This window comes from Colossoma macropomum, unplaced genomic scaffold (assembly GCF_904425465.1).
Source record: "Colossoma macropomum unplaced genomic scaffold, Colossoma_macropomum, whole genome shotgun sequence".
NCBI lineage: Eukaryota > Metazoa > Chordata > Actinopteri > Characiformes > Serrasalmidae > Colossoma > Colossoma macropomum.
This window is the reverse complement of record NW_023494795.1, coordinates 10,885,989-10,904,898: the sequence shown is the minus strand read 5'-3', so window position 1 is coordinate 10,904,898 and position 18,910 is coordinate 10,885,989. Positions and strand designations below refer to the sequence as shown.

Here is an 18,910-nt window from a genome sequence, read left to right as displayed (position 1 = left end):
GGGCAGTGAACTGTAAAAATGATGAAGCTTTAAAAATTGCGCAACCTCGCTGTTTGTAAATCTGAGTATAACGGACAGAACAGTAGCCCGTGACTTGTTTTGTGTTATCTTAAGTTAAACTGCATTTTAGAGATTTTAAGGCTCACGTTTTAAAATAAAACACCAAATCGTTTGGGTAAAATAAGGCGGTGCATTTGAACACAATCCCTTTTCAATGCTGGATAAAATCGCTTTAAAAATGCAGTTAGTCTGTTTACACTCACGGTGAGCATCAGCTGAAATAAGAGCCTCTCAGAGTGTCCGCTTTGACCTGAAGTCCACAGTGCCTGAAAGTCCAGTACTCGCACCGTCGTCACTTCAACCGTTTAATTCATAACCGCGAATTCGTGAACAGAAGCGAATTGTGAGGAGGAGTAATGAAGGTGTGAATGAGCTGACAGGACAGTGCGGGAAATCTGCGACTAATTCAGCTTCCAGCCAATCAGACCATAATAAACAGCCCACCTGAGTCCTCTGAGCGGTGATCTGTGATTATATCAGATGGAGAAAGTGTCTTTTACCGCGTTTAGGCTGTGACTTTATCTAAAAATCCGAATCCAGTTTTTCTGATTTTATTTAATTGTATGTCAGTTTTTTTCCAGTTTAATAAAAGGAGGCTATTGATTTAGTCCTATGCGGTTCTGTTTGTATTAGTTTTATATAATTCTTGTAGATCTTGTAAATGGATCGTACAGATATTTTCATTTTTCTTTTTTCTTTGATTTTTTAATTTAATTAATAGCTTGAAAACAGCGCGGCCTAAATTATCAGGAGCGAAGAGCGATAAAACGAGTCTGATTATAAGACACTGTGGTTATAAAACGTGTGTGTTTGTGTGTGTGTATGTCAGTACCCTGGAACTGCACTGCGACACTGTGAAATTAATGTAAAGGCAACTTTCACTCAGAAACGTTTAGTGTTAAAGAACAACTTTTAGCCATTCTTGGTTAAAAGTGACACAAAACGTGTGATCACAGAAATACAACACAACTTTACACAGCGTTTAAACGAACTCAAAATGTTTTCATCTCCAACTGAACACACTGCTGTGTCTAGTCAGAGACAGAATGCGCTGTTTTTTAACATCTGTTTTTACAGTGTGGACAAAATAGTACTCTAAGTAGGTCTGTGTTAATAATTTGATGAAGGTCTCTAAACACACCCGATATGTCATATTTATATATGACATACTGCATGTTTTTATATATATATATATATATATATATATATATATATATATATATATATATATATATACACACACATATATATATATATATATATATATAGCAATATATGAATCCTTATATATAAAACTAAATTACAATTCAGTGTTTTTATTTTGTTTTTTATTTTTTCTTTCTATTTTTTATTTTAACTTAATTTAATAAAAAACATACATTATTTTTCCATGACCTTAAATGAGGACAGATCTGTCCATCTCAGTCAATTCTGTAGACTCTCGCTCTTATTGCAGAACAGCGCAGTTTGTGTGTTCACACGGAAAATCAGCACGTTTTATTAGAGCTGCTGGTTTTTAACGACCTGTCTGAATACGGCTCTGCCTTCACAATCAGCGGAAAAATAAATACATATTAAAAAAGCGCTTCATATAAAAGAGAAAATCAGTTGGCTATTAGATTAGACACATACGCTGTGTAGTATTTGCGGTACGTAAGTGTTGGATGATCCCGGTAGAGAGGATTTATTCTAATTAGCGCAGAGAGAAGAGCCAATGAAAAGCGAGCGTTAATAGCGCTGTGACCAATGGCAGCTGCGTAGTCTTGAATATTTTTCTGCTCTGCTAATCGCGGCCGGCGAGGACTAATTAAACTACCGTGTGAAGTGAAAAGGCGTTTGAGTGTTTGCGGTAAAAACACATTGTAAGGGAAACACACCGCAGGCCTAGCTCATACACTGTGAATACAGGCCGTGTCCCAAATCACATCACAGACTATTAAACTGACCATTTATGTTAATAAATGGATAATATAAAGCTTTTATAAAGACAGTGTTACATATGATCACATCAGTTATATATTAATCAAGTAAGCTTTGCTCTATTAAAGTATTACCTTTTAGTTGTGCATTTAGGACTGAAATATAATAAGTTTATCCGAACAATATTGAGGATGTGTGAAATTCCCAGATGAGTTTGGAAGGTCTGAGGCGTACACTTAGCCTTAGACTGCTTATATCCGATAGCCTGCATTGCCTTTACAGCTGGTGCCTTGAAGTCATTTACTTCATATTGGCTAATGGCTAATCCTCCAATGAATAAGAGTCCCATTAAGATTTAATATGTCAGCAGGCTAGACTTTATATGCCTACCTGTACAAAAACTAAACACAGACTCAAAGGCCTTAAACAGTCAGCGCTGTTACCTCAAAGCAGTTTCTTGTTCAGGAATGACCTAAAAGAGATCTGAAGATAAAGGCCTAATAAATAGTTCTTAAATACTTCATTCACTTTAACCACTTATACACTTATTTGGTCCACTTGAAGTTCTACTGACATCTCATACTATTTTCACTGAATAGTTCATAATAGTTCCTGAATAATGAATCTTAAGACTGACAACCGAGTAACAAGCCTGAGGTTTGAGGGCTTACTGATTTTATCACACTGAACAATTGGCCTCCTTTTGGAATATGTTATTTATTAGATATTCGGTTGACAGAGGCTGCTTCCAACAGTGTTATTTGCTGTCTGAGAACACTGCTAATGTGCATGTTGTATGTGACCGTGTGGACAGATGAGCAGCTGAACTCAGAGGAGAAAAAGAAGCGCAAGCAGAGGCGGAACAGGACCACGTTCAACAGCAGCCAGCTGCAGGCGCTGGAGCGAGTGTTTGAGAGGACACACTATCCCGACGCCTTCGTTCGAGAGGACCTGGCCCGCAGGGTCAACCTCACCGAGGCCAGAGTGCAGGTAGGCCTACAGCCCAAATGCATCAGACGTCTCAAATCTAGCCACGAGAGCTGGGAATGAGCCATGTGGTGATACTGATACGATATGAAAAGTGAAAAAAATGCAGGCCTGAGTCAGGACCGAGATGTCTGATACAAATGAGCTCAGCTTTTCACGGCGTAGATTTTTTCTTGACCTGTGGGAAATCCATCCAAAGTGCATGGTTAGAAGGTTACTCTGGTTTCTCAGTGTGTGAGACCAGGTCTGGCCCCTGGACACACCACTCCGCCAAAGGATAATTATGGAAGACACCTTGAGTTCTGCTTACTGGGGCGTCCACCAGGAGATATTCTGCATATCGAATTCTGATTTGACTTGTCTGTGATACTCCATTGTATGCCATGCCATTTTATAACTTTATGAACAGTTATGAACATTTGCCACTAGTTCTAAGGACATTTAACCCAGATGTTCTGTTCAGTCTAGAAGAGACTACTATAGATGTACTTCAGAGTGTCTGAGATTTGTGTGTGGACCTTGCTGGCGTCCTGAAAATGCTTGGATAAGAGCTCTCGCTCAGTTTGAATGCACATGCTCCGGGCCCGAGACGGTCTCCACATGTTGTAATGAGAGGCTTTTTCCCCTTTTTCACCAAACGATGGGGATTATACCCGTTTATAGATCAAGAGAGAGCAAGAGAGAGAGAGGAAAAGGGAGAAATAAAGCGAGCAAAAACACATCTGTGATTAATGTGTCCCAGAGAGGGTGAACGATTCAGAAAGGCTTTGATAAAAGCGACTTGGAGCTCATTCCTGAGGCGCTGCGTAACCGGACACTGCGTCTCCACCAGGCCTGCCGGCTGCGGCCGGAGCTTGCAGAAGGAGAGCCTGGCTCCACTAGCACTTAGTGGCGCTTCACTACTGCTAGGTCTGTCATTTGTGCTTGTACAGGCACAAAGTACCACACCATAGATAGTGCATGCTGTACTGTGTCTTTTAATGTGTGATATAGCGCATTTTTTAAACAACAGAACATGAGACAGAGCAGGATATCTTGAGTGTTTTAGTGTTTTTGTGATCTCAAATGTTGTATTGCTTTTGTACAACATTACCACAAAGTAAATATAAAATTAAATAAAGAAGGGAGAGCACAGTTTCAATTGTATGCTTTTAATAGTGGCAGAAAAGTAGATGCAAAAAAGTAGATCCAAGCAGCATAGAGTAAAGCGACTATTCTTACACCGCAACAAGCGGTATAAGCTGAAAAAAAACATACAGTTATCAAATAAAAAACAATTTCCAATCATCATGTTGTCAAATTCTAACCATCACTAAATAACTGTACTACATTCAGCTGCGTAATGTATCCCGAAGAATTGAGATTTCTGTATGTGCACGCTAGGATGCTGTTTGGGCTGTGCGATGCACCATATTGTCTGGGATGATTTTCTCACTCTTGCATGGAGGATTCAGGCTAAAAAAACTGCCTTTGCAATATTATGCTGAATATAGTTCAGTTAACTCAGTTTGTTCAGTTCTGTTGTCCAGTTACCCCCATTAAAATCCCTCATGTATTACACACTAAAGCTTATTATTCAGTAACTACAGGGACTTCAGTGCATTCCTAGATTGTAGAAGTGCGTAATAAAACCTTGGGCCTGCATTTGGGCCCTGGCCATTTAAGGGGTTACTTAGTTTTACCCAGCTCTTCATCTAAAGGAAAGTTCCACCTTTTTTCTTCCAGTTCTTGGCCCTCCTTGACAAATACATGGTGAAATGCAGACATGCTGAGTTGTTTTTATTTGCTTGTGCCTTTCTCATGTGTGTAGTTACACAATAATCACTATACATACTACATTTATTTCTGTATAGAAGCCCTTTCCAATAATTTCAAACATGACACATGATTGAAACACTTCGTTATTTTCTGCATGTTTTTTTTTTTTTTTGGGAGATGAAATGTTTTATTAATTATTTTATAGCACTTTTTCATTTAAAAAGTATATGCTGTCCTTCACTACTTTTGATGTACTGAATCCTATATGCCTTAGTTCGTCTGTCTAATTTCATGTTCATCAATATAATTATCAGAGATATATTTGAACTAAAACATATCTTATAAAAACACACTGCAGTGAAAGAGCCAAGAACTAAAGTAAAGTGAAGACAAAGAATTTACCTCAAAACAATAGACAGTTTTTATATTAACCCTTCAAATGTTTTGCTTTTTAAGCCTAATGCCCACAATCCAGTACAAATCACTCAGTACTTTCTTTAAAGCTACTATGTAAGGCATGTTGTTATGAGGGTGAGGGATGGGAATCCACTGGTGGGTGCACAGAGTTTAAGGACATTTTTTGACCACAGCATGTTTCAAAAATTCTACTCAACAAGTAGACTTTCATAACTGAAATCTGTTCCGTGCTGTGTCCCCTGCAGGTTTGGTTCCAGAACCGACGGGCAAAGTTTCGCCGTAACGAGCGGGCCATGCTGGCCAGCAAGAATGCCTCACTGCTCAAATCCTACTCAGGAGACGTAACAGCGGTCGAGCAGCCCATCGTCCCCCGCCCTGCCCCCCGGCCCAACGACTACCTATCCTGGGGCAGCGCCGCCCCATACAGGTAACCCTGATAACCTCCCAAAAGCGTTTACCCCCAGCGTGTACCCCCTGCTCTCATGGCCCCCTCAATCCCAGCATGCCCCCTAGGTACCCACTATGTTTTGCTTTCATTTCCTCTCGACTCATGCCTGCTGCCATCCCTGCATTATTAACCCAGCCTTTCACTCTCTTTATTTCCACCACCTTGCCTCATTTCAGCCGTCTGGATATTTGTCTTCAAAGTTTCCTGCAGCATGATATTCATATTCTTTACTCTCACTGAATGGTTTTGACACTTTTTAAAATATTTCTCGTAGCCAAACAGAATGACCAAAAGGAGTATATGAAATGCTGTGATGAAATGCTTCTCTAATCAAAATGACAGTAAAATAAAGCAGTGTAGACTGACTGCATACTCTGCCAGTTCTGCATAGTGTTCTCTCTCAGTTGAGGTGGGGTGGGAGCGATCCCTTCGCCATGAGGTGATAATCTGAAAACAAACCGTATTAAATCCACCTCTGAACCTCATGACCTTTGGGTTATAGGATACGCGCTAACAAACACAGGAGAAAAGCTCCACTGGGCAGGATTTTCTGTGACTCTGGTTACATTGGTTATGATTTACAGTAATCTCAGCCCTTAAAAGTGCTGTATAGAATAGCTGACCCGGCCGTCCAGGCCAAAACCTCGGTTCCTGGCAGTCCAAAAGTGTTCCTCAACTGGGAACGTTTTCTGGCACGGCTACCATGATGAACAGTAACCATGCCAGTAAAACAGGCCATTGCTGATCCAGTTCACACATAAGGCACTGATGTGCACATACATTGCAGTGATTATTACATGTTAATAACCCATATACAAAGCATTAATACCTATTTATATATTCTTAAGCTGGTTCCCAAGGTCGGAGGGAGGGCCAGTGCGAGTGCCACAGAAAATGCTGCCCACAGAAAGCAAGTACTTTTCATTTTACTATGTCATACATTTCTAAATCATTATATAAGTTTAATCTATATTGCACATTGTTTGGAGTCACCCTATGGAGACTGTTTGCTTAAAAATATCTCAGCTGACCACCTAAATTTTTACATTTATTTTCTCAGCACTGAAACCTGACTTTTGCTCTCTGTATTTCCTTTCCATCAGCACAATGGCAAACTACCCACCCACTTGTGCCAACACCACTTCCACCCAGGGAATGAACATGGCCAACAGCATCGCAAACCTAAGACTGAAAGCCAAAGAGTACAGCCTCAACCAGGTGCCCACCGTTAACTGAGCTTAGGCAGAGCGACGAGAGGGGAGTGAGAGAGTGAAGGAGGGGAGGACGGAGGAGAAGAGAAAAGAGAAGGCCTCAACGGAGTTGGATGACTTGGAAGGCCTCAAAAGAGCTGGATGAATTGGTCTGAAGCAGAGATCCTTCTTCTGCCCTTCTGCAGAGCAAAGCTCCACTGAGAATGGAACAGTCTCCCTGCTTCCTCCCCCCAACCCTCCTGGAATTATGGTTCATTCCCCTTTTGCTCTGGCTTTTTTCGTTACCATCTTCATCATTGCAGATGAATGTAGCTACTTTTTTTTGTTCATATATCTGGACTCTGATATGGAGACTGCGAGGCAGTCATAGTGTCTGGATGATGTCATTTCTCCTTTCTTTGTTGTTCTTCTTTTTGTGGCTTTTAAATTTGGCTCAACTGGATTTGTTCTTCAAAGAAAGCCAGCGGAAGACTGTAGTTTGCTGAATTTGAAGTATGAAATTACACAAGGCCTGAATGAAAAGATGAAAAGGTGACGTGTAGCTCTTTTGTTGGAAACTCATTGAAAATGATGTGGAAATCTACAACTCTGTTATATGAGAATGAAGACCCGTGGACTGATTGAGAACATCTAAAAACAGCAGACCTTGGGTTCAATGCCAACCAGGGGAAGTTTCTCAATGCATTTTATTCTTGATACTATACCACTGACTAGTAACTGCTGGCCCATGGTCTATCTAACTGCTCCACATACTAACACAAATGTAACTCGTTTGGAGAACAACCATTCATAGTTCCTCTTTTCATCTGTATGACATTTATATTTGCAAAGCTTCTGAGAATAAAAATGATTTCATTTCAAGCAGCTTTGAAATCAGTCAGAATGAAATTTTTAAATCGATTCAAAAAGGTGGTGCAACTTTGACCATCACATCATCTGATATGTTCAAAATTTGGCACCGAATTCAAAGCTAGTTCATCATTAGCTGTTCTGCTACTTTCCCGTCCCTGATCTTTGCTGATGACTGTTGCAGGCAACAGAGCATTTATCATAACATTAAAAAATCCAATTCAATTTTTTTTTTTTTTTTTGCTTTGGTCTTTAACTAACATGGTAAGACTTAACGTCAGTAAGGCTTAACATCATGGATTTCCCACTTTCCTCAAATGTTAATGATAATGATGTTGAATTTGGGAAGTGTAGTGATTGCTATAAAAATGTTTTATTAACTCCAGATCTGACTCTTTCCATGAAAAAAAAAAAAAAAAAATTGGAAAGTCATTGGACGTTTCCACTCTTCTCTTTTGTGTCTATATCTGGTCATGTCCAAAAACTGAAATATGTATTTTTTAAATGCTGTAATCGCAGCATCTACAGAGAATTGTATGATGCAGACGCCAAGTTCCAGTATTGTGTGAGGGCTGGTGATTTAATACTTTTTTCTTAGTATGTTTGTTTTCAGAGATGATTAACACTTGCTGTTTTTAATCCAAGTAATTGAGATAAAACAAATGATTCCTTGAATTATTCTTTGTACGGTTGTCGAGCGTCCTTGTGTTTACACAGACATTACTTTCCCATTACTCTTCAGATGTTGGGTTGTTATCTGTGTGTTCTTGGCAGGCTCCGACTGCGCCTCCAGCTTGATAGATGTTCTCTTAATGTAATTCAAGTACTTCCATGGGAGCTTCCTGGGCTTAAGGTTTGGTCACCACAGTGGTGCAGGCCAGGTTTCTGTTTTTCCTGACTTACGCTTTATGTAGAATCGAGCTTTGCACATTATCTTCCTCCCACTGGGGCACGTAGTTTGTACGTCATATTGATACTAATGTACTACTGCACAAATACATCTTTTGCTGCTTTGCCCTTGTGTACAGCTGCTCCGAAATGACCACACGCTTACAGGAAGCTCTGTGAAGGAAAAATGAGTATATTTTTGGTACATGTAACACATTATTGATGGAATATAAACAGCGGCGATCATAGTTGCATATATGCAAAGCAGATTTTGTTTTGATGTTGATATTTTTAAATGAGTATAAACAACAACAGTTTTTTTTAGATTTAGATTTTGCTTCATTGCCAATGCAGTTTAGCATCTAATCAGTGCAAATAGCAATAATATCATGTATTACATAATAATGTAATGTTGTTTGTATGCATTTAAAATAAGTATAAACAATTGATGGTGTTTGAAGTCATGGTGGTCCACCAAGCCATGTACACCATGAAACCCATATTGTTGAATTATTTCTCACTCGTAGTTTATTGAAACAAATGGAGAAATTCTGTCGAAAGTGCGGATCCTAATCTATCAATTCGTACCACATTTGTGTTTGTAGTAGAAGAGGAGATTTATTTATTATGATCCAAATTTTATGAAAAGCCGTTGTGTGCACAGCTTTGATTTTTAGCAGTAAGAAAAAACATTCTTGAAATTTGTGCTGTTTTTTTGGCCTTTTTTGACATCAAAAACAAACATAAAGTGACAAAACTGCACACATGAATCTGTCAATATGGAACATAAAGTGTTTGTGTTATTCATGTAATTTTGAGGTTAACGGTCTAATTATGTAATTGCAATAATTATACCATGTGAATCAGTTGTATGGAAAAATGATGATAACTCTAGACTCTTGAAGCTTAATGAAATGCCGTGTGATTATAGATATGTTCGTAAATTATGGTGCAGCGTTGTACGTCTCGCGCCCGGGGCTCTTCCGTGTTTTCCGCGGCAGGCCGGAGCACGGTGTCTCACCTTTCAGGCAGCCGAGGCCTTGCTGACCTGAAGTGCTTCCAGATGTGTGTAGGCAGTGACCCGCTCGCCCCAGCACCGGCCCCAGCACCTCGAGCCCCGCTGGCGTCCCCTTGGACGGGCCGCGCGCTCACAGCGGATGACATACAAGCGCCTCACCCCCTCAGCACCACATCTGGAGCCTATTACAGAGGAGACAGTCCGAGAGAGTGAGGGGGGAAGAGTCTGAGGGTGTGTGTATATGTGTGCGTGTTTGTATGAGAAGGAATGTATATGTGTAGAGAGGGAGGGAGGCGCACGCCTGTGTACGCCGGGATGTTTACATATGCATCAATTCGGAGACCAAAAAAAATCCCTTTTTTCAGTCCTATTATTCTTTCTTTCATTTCTCTCCCTCTCTTTCTCCGCCCCGCACCCAATTCATAACCGCACTCTCTCCCTTGTCAGACTGCTGGCTGAGGCATTAGGGCCTTCTGATGGCGGAAAATTTATTAATGAGAGCTCTTGGATCGGAGGTTTTGTGAGAAAAGAAAGAAAAGAAACTATTAAATGTTGCAGGGCTTGAGTGAAATATGGCCCAGCTGTTAAGAGCGTGCGGTTGGGGTGAACAACCAAAAGAATGTCCTTAGCCCAGTGCCAATGTAGAATGAACGTGCAAAATGCGTTTCAGCCATACTGAGCCACTGAGGCCGGAGCACTATTATCCACCTGCTGTGTGTGAGTGTAGCACCGCATGTGCAGTGAGGAGCAGAACACAGTGGAATTGCATAAAACAAAAGGGCTATTTAATTCAAATACTTTTACATGTACAGTACTATGCAAATAACTATGCAAGAGGCCTATATTGATTCAATTTCTGGTCAAAATGGCCATTGAGTGCACGTTAATCATTTTTCAGGAGATTATTCAGAGGAGATTAGATGTTAGATGACCGCTTGCATAATGAAGGGGAAAGTCAAAGGAACATAAGTGAAAAAACAGGAGTTCCACAAGTGCTCAAAATATGTAGAGATAATGGGACTCCTAACAACCATGCAAGACCTGGTAGACCACCAAAACTGTTACCAGCAGGTAAACAGTACTTAAAGGTTTTTAGTTTTGAGAAAATCAAGCTCCATTTTTGCTTCAGATCTGAAAAAATCCACAGGTGTTTCTGTCCATCCTTCCACTGTGAGAAGACAACTCAACACTACGAGTCTGAAAGGATGTGTAGCTGTCAGTTACATCACTGAATGTGTTTGGGATTACTTGGATCATAAAAATCAGTAAATGCAACCAACTTTTAAGACTGAACTTTGGAGGTGCAGAAAATCCCTGCAGATTTCTTTGTAAAAATGAAAGCAAGACTCCAGAAAAGAATGGAAGCTGCAAGAAAGCCAAAGAGTGAACACAGTAAACAATGAGAAATGTGATGTTGTATGCAGTTGTTGGGGTTTCTGTGTAATTTGTTGTTAAATGTATGCTTTCTACTTTTTTACACAGTATTTCAGCGGCCATAGGGTCATATTGAAAAAGGCCCAGGACATCAATGAGATCAGAGAAAGTACTTCAGGGCTGTGTTTAAACACAAGGTCATATCTTGCTGAAAGCTATATGGGGCCCCCAAGCTACCAGGGGGCCCCGGGAGAATGTAGTCATATACTATATGAAATGCTTCATTTGGTTAACTGTTAAATATGCTTTCTGCTGTTTGTTATTCATGTCCTGATTTTCTAAAGTGCTCCTCTGATGTTTTGTACTGATTCTGTTTTCACTGGTAATAGTAGCAAAACAGACTCAGTTCTGTGTCCTTATGTTAGCTAGCAAGTTTCCCTACTAATTCTTTCTTACACAATATTATTTTCCCAAGTAGGACGTGGCTTGGGGCCCCTGAACGTTCAGAAATAGCCCTGTTTAAATGCTTACTGTGCAAGTTCAGCAGGACTCCATTTTATGGATCGGCCCTTACTTTCAGCGAAAGCTTTCTGCAGCTCCATGTGGGAGCAGAGCCACTGAACTTTCTATTTTCCCATTTTCCTCCCACTCTCTGCGCTGAGCTAGCAGACTGTAATTACGAATGTTTCGCCATGTTCAAAGCAAGCTCATTATCGTGCTTTTAAACATTTGGGCCACGCTAACTGGCTGTTTGGCATTTTCGGCCCAGGATGAATTTGCATTTTCATTTCCTCGACCTCAAACAGACCGCCAAGCAGGAGCAGACCAGAACGGCAATTATGGTGACAGACGTGACGTTGGTCCCCCGCCGTCGATGCCATATAATCAGCCTCGTTTCTACTTCGTATGGAGAGGCACATGTAGGCCTCTAAAAGCCAAACTATTTAAAGTATGTGCTGTTAAAAGCCTTTTATTTCTAAGTGAAATGTGGAGAAGTGGACTGGGGTTTTTGTTTTCTAGAACTCAGAGCGAAAGACGTGAACGTAGGCCCGAGCCGGTGACAGCTTTCAACTCTCCGAGTTTTGGAGCGAGGAGCAGAGAAGAAATCGCAGACCAAAACATCGCTCCCCTCCACGGCGGCTGCCAAATCGCTCTGGAAAACAAAATCCCTTTCTCCTCCTGGCTTCGCTTTTCCCACTACAGAGCACTGTTAACCATTTGACAGCTTGGAGATGGCCCTTAATGACAATGCACCTAACAAATGCATGGATTAGTTATGCCATCTCATCCCTATTAGCCATCGTCCATTGTTAGTAACCTTAGAAAAGTGTTGTCGTGGTCAAGACTAAAAGTCCAGGCTTGTTGGCAGTGGTGACGAAGACCTACAACACATATGTTAAGACAAACTCTCAGTAACCTTTAGTAAAATCTTCAGTTTTGAATTGATTTTCATGATGTTCATTTGAGTCCAGCTGGACTTTAACACTATAAGCGTTAATTCAACACTTTGCTGTGGTAGGCCTGTGAAGGCCAGTGTCCAAGATATCAATTTCACTGTCAATAATGAAGACCTGAAAGATCTAAGCACTAGACCTAAGTCATTACAACGAAGCGGTCAGCTCTTCAGCACCATCCTGTGGACTGCTGGAGGCCCTCTCAGGTCAGCAACACGGCAGTACTTTCTTCTGGTCAAAGGCCGTTACAGAAGTAGGTTTTACATCAGGGCCAGGGCACCGTGGATGGCGCTCACATGTTCATTAAACAAAGCAAACTTTTTCTCCTGATCTCTGTCTCCATGCACGACCCAGAACGTCTAGGCAATAAAACTAAATTAAAATAACCTCCTCAAACACGTGAACCTCGAAAAAAGATCAAACCTCAAGTACCCTTTTAAGCGGCTGACAGGCTCTGAGCCCTTTCGGCCGTCCCGCGTGTGTTGATATAGCGAGGGGCTGACCTCCAGGGGAAAACTATGGCTAATTTAAAGCGGGAGAGCTTCCTGCCCTCATTATTCTTGTCGCCGTGGCAGGGGGATGACAGAGGTCTCGGCGGCGCCGCCTTTGCTGGAGAGAAAACAGCACTGCGATGGCAGCACCCGAGCGAAACGCAAAGGTCACCAACCTCCACAGTGCCAAAACCACGGGAAAACACAAACAGGCCAGGACTTCCTCTGAGAGAAAATAAGTGTCACTTTAAAAACAAGGAAGTTGTACATGTGGCTAATTATTTCTCTCAGCAAATAACTTCAGAGAAAAGTTGAAGGTTAGTTTTTTAAAAAAATAACACACTTTCCTTTTCAGATAGCAGCCCTGTGTAAAATTGCACAATGCACAGATCAACAACTGCTATTAATAATAATAATAATAATAATAATAATAATAATAATAATCTTTATTTATTTAGCACTTTTATGCTGGTGCCAACTCAAAATGCTTTACACACAAGTGATAAAGTTTAACAGTAACATAAGAAATTATGAATGTTAATTTAAAAATTCAATAAGAAAATGACCAAATTAAAAAGATAAGTACATAAAACATATATAGAGCTTCGATTAAACACTAAATTAAGGAGATATGTTTTAAATGTTTCTTAAAAGTGAGCACTGAGCTTGACTGTCTAGTAAAAGGTGATCTGATTTCCCCAGTTTAGAACAGAAATAACTGAACGAGGCCTCTTCATGTTTTCTGTATTTTACAGAAGGTGTTTGTAGAAGGCCGTTATCTGCAGATCTGAGATCATGTGCTGGAACATAAACAGACACTCTGTGATGTAAGTGGGTGCTAGATCATTTAGAACCTTAAAGAGTAACTCCACACTAAGACCTTTTTTTCATTAACAGCTGAAATGCACTGCTCTATAAGAATAAAATATACCAGCCTTGCTTAAAATGTAAACACATCTTTCCAAACTGTAAAAATATCATTTTTATCGTGGTCAGTTCCACCTCTGCAGCGCCGGTCTGGCTCAACTCCGCTATAGTCGCGTCATGACGTGTCATCATACACACCAAAGTACAATGACATGTCACAGTATGTAAATCAGTCAAGCAATGTTACCGCCCCCTGATGACATCTCTCCCCTCCTGCCACGCCCCTAAATATGAGAATCATTTGAGGGAGAAGTCTGGCGCTGTTTTGGATCGTTTTCTATACGTGTTGTCTTATAGCATTTAGCTCTTTATTCAGTGTTAGGATAAAGATTAAGTGACCCTTATTAGTCCCACCACAGGGAAATGTCACCTCCGCATAGTGAAACACCACACACACACTAGTGAACACATACACTAGGGGGCAGTGAGCATACTTGCCCAGAGCAGTGGGCAGCCCTATCCACAGCACCCAGGGAGCAGTTGGGGGTTAGGTGTCTTGCTCAAGGGCACTTCAGTCACGTACTGTCAGCTTAAGGGATTGAACTGGCAACCTTCCGGTCACAAGGCTGGTTCCCTAACCTCCAGCTCACGACTGCCCTGTGTTCTAGATATTATTATTAGTTCTGACTTATTTTGTTTGTAGATATAAACTAGTAGCAGAAGTTTAAATCTATCCTAAAAGATACAGATAGCCAATGCAGTTCTTTCAAAACAGGAGTGAGATGAGTTCTCCTTTGTTTTGGTGAAGATCTGTGATGAATACAGCTAAAAATTCCTAATGTCACCAACCTAGCTAGATGTTCTCTAAATATTTACAACATATTTTCCTTTTCAAGTAGCAGCCAAATATAAAATTATACAATTACACAGATCAAAAATGGCTATTGAAATTCAGCAGCTATCACCTACTTAGCTAGTCAAGTTAGCTACCATTTGCATATTGTAGCTAGAATGTTAGCATACATAGATTTATAGGCTGTTTCAGTGGTTTTTAAACACAAATGTAGCAGAGTGGAGATGTTACTCAGTTGTAAGCAGATATGTATTTCAAATGTTAACAATGCATTCTTTTCAAATAGCAGCCAGACACAAAATTACACAAGTCACAGATCAAAAACCGCTACTGAAGTTCAATAGCTAATATGACTTAGCTGGTCAAGTTTAGGTACCATTCAGATATTCTAGCTAGCATGTCAGCAACATAGCAGGCCTAAGCTTTCATTGAGTTTTAAAAACAAATGTGGCAGAATTGAAATGTTGCTTAATTGTATGTTTACATACGTTTACAACATATTTTCCTTTCAAAACAGCAACCAAATATAAAATGACACAGCGCACAGATCAGCAACTGCTATTGAAATTCAATCATCTACCTAGCTAGTCAAGTTAGCTCTCTCAAATGTAGCAGAATGGAAATGTAGCTTAATTATAGGCAAGTATATATTTAAGTATTTCACAAATTGAAGCTGTATGATTTATGATGTGGATAAATTGCAGTTCTTACCTTCAACAGACTGTTCAACCATCTGGTCGGCCATGATAAAAACTGAGGTGACTTTAAAACTCTGAATCAGATTTTTTGATGCATCAGCTTCATTGTCCCACTGGGAGGGGCATTGTTGTGGTCCCAACTGGTGGGAAACAAATTTTTTTCCATGATAAACCTTGAAAAGCAACATAAATGATCCTTTAGTCTGTCCCTCGAGGTCCAGATATTCCTTCGTCAGTCAGGGTCTATGAGATCCATCGTAAACTCTTATTCACACTCGAGTTCTTTTAAAGGCCGAACAGAAAACACAGTGTATCCTGGTCGGAGCTATACGGAGAAGAATGAAGAGACTAGTCTATAGAATAAAGATGTCTAGAAAGATGGCAAACGCATCAAAAACATATGATCAAATAGTCCCCTTTTTCATTTTTGCCAGCATGTGTACTTAGTTCTGCTGTTACACAGTGAGTATTCTTTTAACTTCAGAGAGGAAGTAATCTGGCCATTAATCTTTATTAGAGCACTGATCCATCATATCTCCCCCGAGCAGCCCCAGCTAATGACTTAATGGTGTAGGCTTAGATCTACTTACTCTTGGTATATATCTTCCGTAACATGGATGGAGCCTTTTTCTCTTTCTCCCTTTGGAGGCAGCTCGCACAGAGACAGCCTTGGCTTTGTGAAGGTTTTCGCGAGCTCTTTGTGCGAATGGGGGGTATGCTCTGAAATGAATATTACTGTCACATCTTGGGCCAGGTCAAATTCCCCACCAAATGTGCAATTTGGAGGTGACGCCTGGCGAGGAGAGGTCTGCCTTTAATTTTATACTCTGGCACATATAATACACAAATGGACACACATACATAGAGATCAATGCACATAAAGATATTTAGAGAGCGAGAGTGAGAAAGCGAGGGAACGGAGAACACTGATGCTTTAAATCACAGGCACATGCAGAACACGCACACACATACAAATGGAGCGAGCTAGTTGTGCAGGAAGTGGACCCGAGAGTTTATTTTTCCTAATTATCCATTTAGTTTAAGTGGCAGGCAGTGATGAGATACATGCTGAAAGGAAATGATTTCTATTATCGTTATTAAACAAAGGTGTTAAACTTAATACCTGATTAGCTGGTGTAAAAATACGTTTTAAAGATAACCGCCCACAACTGTTTTGTTTCATTTTGATTGAAACAAGGTGCAGTTGATTTCCTGTTACACTGACAAAAGAAATGAGACACGAATGAGGAGGCAGCCGTGTACAGGCGCTGCTGCAGGCCTGATGAACCACTTATACATTCTATAATGTTTCTTTTTTGTATTTATTCAGGTCTTTCCATTTAGTACATTAATGTTCTGCTCAACCATTTGGCAGAGCACATTTTGAGTCACTATATATGCCAAAAAGTGCCATCTTGACCGTTTGGTAGATGTGAATATTTAAAAATTGTGGGGTCAAAAAAACAAAAACACTAATTGTTTTTATTATTGAACCAAACAAATAAAAAAATACAAAAACAAATTCTGTTGCTTTTTTCTCAGTAAGGACATTAAAGGATTAAAAAAACAAACATTTGCATGCTTAACCCTTGTGTGGTGTTGATGTTTTTGCTACTCAGTGGTCTGGTGGACCCACTGCATTTTTTTTTAAATCAATACAGTCATAACAATTTATATAAAAATACAAGATATTTAAAATAATACAAGTGTCCAGCATAGGGTTCTCCTTTAGCAGCTGTAGCCAGTCAGCAGCCAGTCCATATTGTGCACCCTCACACACACACACACACACACACATATACAAACACATACACACACTAACAGCAGGCCATGTAGGAGGAGAACAGAGTGAAGGATACAGCACCTCCACACTTTTATTCCCCGCAGGTTCACCCAACACCACATGTGTAATATAAATGTGTGGGGGTTGAACAGAGTGAAGACACTGAAAATGGGTTATTTTATATGTTCTTCACAGAAAATGAGCAAAGGCCAAGAATCTGAGGCTGAAATAATAATAAATCACAGCACTTTTTCTTTTGGTAAACATTGAAAATGAGTCCCACAGACCTGAACACCACACAAGGGTCAAAGGGTTCTTTGCATCATGAAATCGTTCTTCAGATTGATGGAGGATGTGCTGTAGATGGTTCTATATAGAAACATTATATAACACCAAAAAGGATTCTTCTATTGTTACAAGCTTGACAGAGTAACAGTAGCAGAACCCTTTTTCTATATACAACACATTCTCCATCAATCTGAAGAACAATTTCACGATGCAAAGAAATCTTTAAGCATGCAGGCAAATGGTTCTTTGAGTGTTTATGGTTCCGCACTGTTAGAAATAAAAGTTCTGTGCATGTACATTTCTGGTTCATCAAGGTACAAACAATGTAAATGTTTCCTCAAAGGTACAACAGTGGTTTTAAGGTCTGATTGTGAACCTTAAATAAGTTTCTCCAGGTGAAAAGTTCATATTTGTACCTTTTCATAACCGAATGTTTTAAAACAGAACATTAAAATAAAAAGCCTGGAGACGAGACGGGGTGTGTGGAGTCAGTACAGTTTAGAAAATATAATTTCAGTGGATTATGGTACAGTTATGTTCCCTGGGTACTGAGATGTACCCTTGAGGGTCCCACCCCAGTGACAAGAGGGGCACTGCCCCAGAGACAGTTTAGTACCTTTATTTCTGAGAGTGTATATAGAACCATTGTCTTTACTAAAGAACCCTTTTTTGTAAAACCTACTTTATGTTCAGAAAATGTACTATATACACAATGTGTACACAAAGTTTTCGGACTATGTACTAAATCACATACACTCATTCAACTCACACACAGCCATTCAAAAGTTTGGAATCACTTGACTCAATGAAAATGACTATTATTGTGTTTGAAGGGCCCATATCCTTCATAGTTTTTACATTTTATTTTCCATCCATGACATTTGTGTAGTTTTAAATACCGAAAATAAAAATAAAATTCATTTTAATATGACCATTGGCCAACTTTTGTTTATACCTTAGGTTCAACCAAGATATAAATAGGATAAAGACACATAAAAATAATGTTCTGATTAATTGCCCTGTATTGTGCCTTATTTAAAAGACAGTCAAAACTACAGCACTACTTATAACTTCAGCATGAAGGGGAGGGGCTAAACTGCTGTAGGTTGAATAAGCAGATGTAGGTAAATACATAGTTTCCATATATGGACTGTATGGCATATAAGAGTGAATGGCACTCCTTTGTTTTATTTAACTCTTTTATTTTATTAAAACATGAGGAAAACTCAGTGTTCAATAATACAGGCCTAATGATATCTTATATAGTGTATTTTGAAGCTTTAAGCTAGAAAGAATTTATTTTAAGATGGCTTATTCAATATTTCACATTTTCACCCAGAAGTTATTCAATGATTAATAATATACTGTGTTTAACTCTTTACAGTAATTGGTATTAATCTGCCTCAAGATCTCCACATTTCGAATGCGAGGCATTCTGGATGTTAACGTTAGTATAACTTCTTTCTCAATGTCGTACAGCTTTCTCAGTCATTAAGGAATCACGTACAGCTGTGTTCATAATTCTGGACTCATCTAACATTTTTTA

General features: G+C 39.7%; 1 protein-coding gene across 3 annotated transcripts in view; it reads left to right on the top strand.

Annotated features, from left to right (window-relative positions):
- Positions 1 to 7,563, top strand: part of prrx1b (paired related homeobox 1b) — a 9,201-nt gene extending 1,638 nt beyond the window's left edge. The window contains exons 2-5 of one of the 3 annotated variants that reach the window (XM_036581428.1): positions 2,795 to 2,970; positions 5,388 to 5,569; positions 6,439 to 6,500; positions 6,694 to 7,563. In XM_036581428.1, coding sequence (XP_036437321.1) covers positions 2,795 to 2,970; positions 5,388 to 5,569; positions 6,439 to 6,500; positions 6,694 to 6,749 — 476 coding nt within the window. In that variant the 3' untranslated portion in view covers positions 6,750 to 7,563. Of the gene's footprint in view, positions 1 to 2,794; positions 2,971 to 5,387; positions 5,570 to 6,438; positions 6,505 to 6,693 lie in introns of all 3 variants that reach the window. The other 2 variants (XM_036581426.1, XM_036581427.1) reach the window with 2 other exon arrangements.
- Positions 7,564 to 18,910: the final 11,347 nt, after the last annotated feature.